The sequence below is a fragment of the Andrographis paniculata genome, unplaced genomic scaffold (assembly GCF_009805555.1).
Source record: "Andrographis paniculata isolate CXL003 unplaced genomic scaffold, ASM980555v1 Contig49END, whole genome shotgun sequence".
In the NCBI taxonomy this organism is placed as follows: domain Eukaryota; kingdom Viridiplantae; phylum Streptophyta; class Magnoliopsida; order Lamiales; family Acanthaceae; genus Andrographis; species Andrographis paniculata.
The window spans coordinates 324,976-331,486 of NW_026137583.1; the positions used below are offsets into that span (position 1 = coordinate 324,976).

General features: G+C 33.2%; 1 protein-coding gene and 1 long non-coding RNA gene across 2 annotated transcripts; both read right to left on the reverse strand.

Moving 5' to 3' along the window:
* Positions 1-1,369: 1,369 nt before the first annotated feature.
* Positions 1,370-3,301, reverse strand: LOC127252815 (uncharacterized). The gene is made up of 6 exons (XM_051277144.1): positions 3,216-3,301; positions 3,010-3,108; positions 2,587-2,925; positions 2,437-2,499; positions 2,204-2,288; positions 1,370-1,554 (listed from the first exon to the last, which is right to left on the reverse strand). The coding sequence occupies exons 2-6, from the start codon at positions 3,025-3,027 to the stop codon at positions 1,370-1,372; spliced, it is 690 nt and encodes a 229-aa protein (XP_051133101.1). The 5' UTR covers positions 3,028-3,108; positions 3,216-3,301.
* A 99-nt stretch (positions 3,302-3,400) lies between these two features.
* LOC127253083 (uncharacterized) lies at positions 3,401-5,238 on the reverse strand. Its single transcript, XR_007839203.1, has 4 exons — positions 4,990-5,238; positions 4,065-4,142; positions 3,700-3,754; positions 3,401-3,596 (listed from the first exon to the last, which is right to left on the reverse strand). It is a non-coding gene; the product is annotated as an uncharacterized LOC127253083 (long non-coding RNA).
* Between the last annotated feature and the right edge of the window lie 1,273 nt (positions 5,239-6,511).

Sequence of the window (6,511 nt, forward strand, 5' to 3'; positions counted from 1 at the left end):
TATATTATAATTAGTTCCGCACCCATGTTGAATCACTTAGGAACACTTATTTTTTATTTACATAATAATTAATATACTTATACATTATAAGTTCTTAGTGATCATCACGGGTGGTGAATTTTTAAATTCAGCATCTTATCGCCTCCTTTATGGAAACGAGAAGGATAGGGTGTTGAGCATAAAAGTTCAGCACCCATGTTGAATCACTTAGGATTAATATATTATTTATTTTTAGTGATCAACATGGGTGTTGAATTTTTGTATTCATCACTCTATCTTCTCTCTTATCGAAAGAAGATAGGATGGTGAACATGCAAGTTCAGTTTCCATGTTGGATCACTTATAATTAATTATTTTAACTTACATAATTAATTAAAATAATTAATATAATTATATATTATAAATTTTTAGTGATCTGCATGTGCGCTGAATTTCAAAGGATAGGGTGCTGAAAAATACAAGTGCTAAATTTACATAATTAATTAAAATATTATATGGGTGTTGCACTTGTATGTTCAACCCTGTCACCCTTCTTTCGAAAAGGGAGGAGATAGGGTGCTGACACTACCAAAAAAAATGGCCATTTGTAGCGGTTCAATAACCGCTACAAATGGCCATTTTTTGGTACAAAAAACTATTTGTAATGATTTTGTACCGAATTTTGACCGGTGCATATACTCGAGTTACAAAAAGTCTCTGTACCGACTTTTTCCGCAACAAAAATGGGTGGTCAACGCATTTATTGTAACAGTGTTTGTAATGCTATCATTGTACTTTTGATTTATTTGTAGCGGCCATTTACCGTTATAAAAGAAAAGCTACAATAAACGCTTATCCACTTGTAACGGCTTTTGTTACGGTAGTTATTCGTTACAATAGGTGGTTTTCAGAAACCTGGTTAATATTTTTTATACCAGTATTTGTAATGATCAATTTATTGTATCGAAAAAGGTTTCCTTATTTTTTCAATAATAACCTAAAAAAAATGGTTTCGGGATCGAAAAATCTGTACAATGTGAGAAAATACTGCCAAATGACATTACAAAATATGGAAATATTACGGCAGTTCTGTATCACCATAAGTCGTAGCAAGTACGCACTGTGTGGAAACATAAATATTTCGCAATGTAGCCTAACATATATGGCAAAGCGTAGCAACAAACACACAAAATGTAGCAGAGACAACAAGTTCAACCAACATAAAGGACTCAGTTAGCATCAATCCACAAACAAACGTCAATCGTCATAGAATCACGTGCCATGCTGCAACGCCCCATGAACCGTCAAAGTGGCCGTACACCGTAGTTAGGGGCGACGAACAAGCTGCCAACATTGTGCAAAATTATATAAGAATTTATTTGTAAAATGGTTAAGTTGTAATCCAATAGAAAATCTTGTAAATGTGGTTGTGTACATCTTTAAATGTCCAGTCGATTGGCTCGGCGCGGACAACCTCACTGAGTGTTTGTGCTCTGGAGGTTGTCCGTAGAATAAGCGCAGCCTCTAGAACAGTAGCAGATGTAACAAAAACCCTTACTATGTCAACAGTGTCACCTATGGACATATAAAGAAAACATGTGCAAATCATCGGAAAGAAAATAAGAATCACGTTTTATATAATCAATATAAAATATTAAAGATATTAACTAAAATATTATAGCATACGTAAGAGAAAAGGTCGGAGATGATCACCTAATTTCACCATCCATACAACAGCGTAATCAAAATTGTAAAATATAGATTAGTATAACTATAATTATAGCATGGATCCTATCTTGATGACATCCGGACCAACATCTGTACAACCCCACAAGTATAAAACAACCAGCAACGTGATCAATTTACTTGATACATGTGAGAAGCTGTTTGTTTAAAACAACCAATTTAAAAACAACAATTAATTGAGTACTGTTAATGTATCCAAATACCTAACACATAAGTTACATCAAAAATCAAAGTGGTTTGGTGAAAAAAATTAATTTACCCACCAGCCTACAAAAATATTTAATTATAGATTTATATGCTACCCAACAAGGTCATACAGAGCAAACAACCACCCAATTACAGTTCTATATAAATTGCATTGTCACCACATCATGTATTAGTATTTTGACTAACTAATAACCATAGAATATGTTTTACTCAAAATGGATGCAACCAAAATCGATTTTATATAGATAATATAACTAGGTTGACAACAAACCTGGGGTAGGGTCGGATAGCAACACCCCCTCACCAACAACGCGTTTTTCCAAACCACGAGATATGAGAAGAATACGAGACCCGATCTACATGAAAAATGTTATCAAATGTCAATCATATAATCTACATGCATGTTCTCGAAGGTGGTGGTGATGTATTAGCAGTGGATGTTATTATCTAAAGGGTGATTCAGTTAACAAATACAAATAAAATTAGCAACGAAAAATTACTAACCGACAACGGGGTAAGGACATCAGTCCGCGGGGTCTCTGACCTTCCATCTGTGCGGCTAGAACACTGCAAAACAAGTGAGTATGAAACGACATGACTCGCCCCAAAGGGTAAAATGCAAAACTAATTAATACACGAGATATGCATTCTTACAGGACCCCGTATGGAGGCACGCGGGGAAGAATTCAACAAAGCAGACATCTCAGCACGGATGGTTCTAATTTCAGACATCTCAGCACGGACACTCCTAAATTCAGACATAAATTCTCTAATCTCAACAAGGCCTTTCTGATAGTCCTCAGCAAGCTTTCGGAAATCAGGACCATCGGGCCCTCCAGTCAAATGACTCTGGGGGTAGGCAGAGCTGGCAGCACTATCAACAGCTGTTTTTCTATTCTTTTTCCCCCCGAGTGCACGGCGGTACAAAGCCTCACGAGCCGCCGGGGTTCTTTTATCAACAGGAATTTTATTAAGTTCATTATTCAAATAAGCCTACAGAATTTCAAACAAATACAAAGATGAAGGACGAGAAGTACTACAATTCTATTCAACAAAAGGTGAGATAGGTTTGCATACCAAAATATCATCAGTCATCTCATCATCACCACCACGTCCATTCGTGCGAGAGGAGATCCAAATTTCCAAATTATCAGGCTCTTTCCCTGTTGCCTTTATCTAAGAGTTAGCCAAATAAGAAACCGGTAGTTAACTTCACTTACACATAAGAACTGGGGAGTCATAGTTGTGGACTAAATTATTGCACAAACAAGAGAATGAAGGACCTCATCCGCCAATGCTGTGAATGGTTTCCGGCCAGTCCTGTGCAGAAACTTTCTTTTGATGGAGTTATTGGTATTTCTCTTTGCAATATCCTGCGAACATCAACCCATATGAATTGGAGTAGCCTAGGTAGCATGGTAAGAGCATAAAAAGATGAAGGAAGAGATGTAACTTGCCTTAACCTTCTCGTCCTTCCAATACTGGACAAACAACGGCCATTCTTCAGCGACAATCCGATCGGTAGGGACTTTCTTCAATGCTTCATCGTCATTCTGGTGAGGTTCGAAGTATGTAGACTTGATGATGCATTTCCAATGGCGCCAGACATCCTTCAGGTCAGCCATAAAGACCTTCTCTGCCGAATCCGGAAGCCCACAATTGTCCTACGAGTATTAGTGGCACGGTTTAAACAAGTCCAACATGGGCAATATACAACCGAGTCTATGTCCCTCCCACGAAAAGCATAGTTTAAGAATTGAATCACACCATCCAAATAAGTAGCGAAGTATGGTTCGATTCGTCACCCCAACATCTTGTCCATCTAAGAAAGAAAAAGTTTGAAGATTTTTCATAATCCCATTAACATATATCGTATGCACTTAATTAAACACATGTTGTAATGTGGATCAAGATATAAGTACCACTTTAATAGCGTGCCATGTAAATAATTTTCAGACCCTAAGATAATTTATTTCAGGTTGGTTCTTAATACTAACCTGCCTCGGCTTATATAACCACAGAAAATAGTAGTATTGAACTAAAAATATGAATTTCAGCACTATAATTCGAATGTTCATATCATAAAAACTATACAAGTAATGTGATATACTATTGATGAATGAATAACTTACTACAATGCAGCAAGCTTGGATCGACGCTTAGACTTGTGCCGAAAAGTACGTTGTCCCTCAACGGCGGGTATGACACACCTATTCAATTTCAAAGACGCCTCGTGTCATCCATAATCCACATTAGTAGATCGAAGAATCAGAAGAACACTTTACAAAAGCAATAAAAAGTAACAGAGAAAACACAAACAATATTATACATATCAGTGATGATGGTATATTTAGACTGGGCTTTTGGCAGTTGTTGTGCTTTATCAGCATGGAACATGAACTACAGCAGAATGCACCACTATCTTCTTACACACACATATATATATATACATATATACAACAACTTTTAGAAGGTTTGGAGAAGCAACCAATTGATGTGGTCCCCGTTGGAATTAAATTTGGAGGTGGTCCCGAAACCTTATAATCCAAGTAATTCTTCTAGTTGATGTACCCAACCCTCCCCTTTTCTGATTGCAATATTCATTCATACAAACAATACACAGACATATATATAAACTTATATATGTGCTCTGCCTCCACCAACTATATAGTAAATTTTACCAGTAAAAATAAAGTTTATGCTAATCACGTGCTTCAGGAACAACTTGACATGCCTTGAACAAACTTCCCACTTAAAAATTCCATTAGAACTAAAAATATTATATCTAGTTGCCCAGTAATGAGTTAAACCTCAGACTTGTAAAAATTCAGGAATAATTTCTTTCTGGAAAAGGCTATTTGTCATCCATGAAGTAAGGCACAAGAGGAATGAATCTAATTATCAAGTAGTGTCAAGACGAACCATATAATTGCAAAATCTCTCATCATCTATGTAACATATTAAGCCCTAAATCTAACATTACGAACAAAAATTAAAAATCAAAAAGCCTAACTAGGCAGGAAAAAAAAACAAAATTAATCCCATATCCAAACTTACAGGAAAAGCTATGGTTTACGTTTGAGGAAGTCCGCGGGCAGCGGTGGAGCGCAGTCGATGGCCAAAGACAGTGAGGAGGTGCGAGGTTCAGGGGTGTAGGGCGGAGGACAGCCAGTCGGCGAAGAAGAACACAAAGAAGAAGACAACGACGAAAAGGAAGAAGAGGAACCAGGAGATCGACAAAGGAAGAAGAAGAAAGAAAACGAAGAAGAAGAAAAAAGACGAACAAGAAACAGGACGAAGAAGACGAAGGGGGCGGCGCGCGATTGCAGGTGCGTGCTTAGGGTTATGGTAGAGTTTTTTAATTTTTATTATACTTTTATTTTAAAATAAATAATTATTTTAATTTTAATTTGTATATTTTAATATATAAGTGTTATGTATGTATTATATATGACAATACATATATATGTAAATTAATATGACATATTATTCTAAATTATTTTAGATTTATTTTGAAATTTTATTATTTTAAAATAAATAATTATTTTAATTTTAATTTGTATATATTAATATATAAGTATTTAATTTGTATATTTTAATATATAAGTGTTATGTATGTGTTATATATGACATACATATATATGTAAATTAATATGATATATTATTCTAGATTATTTTAGATTTAATTTGAAATTTTATTATTTTAAAATAAATAATTATTTTAATTTTAATTTGTATATATTAATATATAAGTATCTAATTTGTATATATTAATATATAAGTATTATGTATGTATTATATATGACATACATATATATGTAAATTACTATGATATATTATTTTAGATTATTTTAGATTTATTTTGGAATTTTATTATTTTTAAATAAATAATTACCTTAATTTTAATTTGTATATATTAATATATAAGTATTTAATTTGTATACATTAATATGTAAGTATTATGTATGTATTATATATGACATACATATATATGTAAATATGATATATTATTTTAGATTATTTTGGATTTATTTTGAAATTTAAAATAAAATTATTGTAGTTGTAATGGAAATATACCGCAACAAAAGAATAGGTGTTGACCATACCAAAAATACCATTTTTTACGGTAATATCTGGAACAAAAAATAACTTTTGTATCAAGAAAATTGTAGCGACTAAGATTTCGCTACAAATGGCCATTTTTTTTGGTAGTGTGAGTTTAAAAATTTAGCACCTATCCAGACACTAAAAGTTTATAATATATAATTATATTAATTAATTAATTATGTAAATGAAAATAATTAATTCTTAGTTATTCAGCATTGGTTATGAACTTGTATGTTAATGACCTTATCATTCAACACCCAAGCTCATCACTAAAAATTTATAATATATAATAATATTATTATTTTAATTTATCATGTAAATATAGATGTTGAACTTGTAGTGTTTCAATATAGATGTTGAACTTGTATGTTCAATCACCCTATTTTCCTCCTTTCGCTAAAGGATTATATAAGGTGCTGAATTTATAAATTCGGCACCCATGTTGATCACTAAAAAATTTATGATATATAAT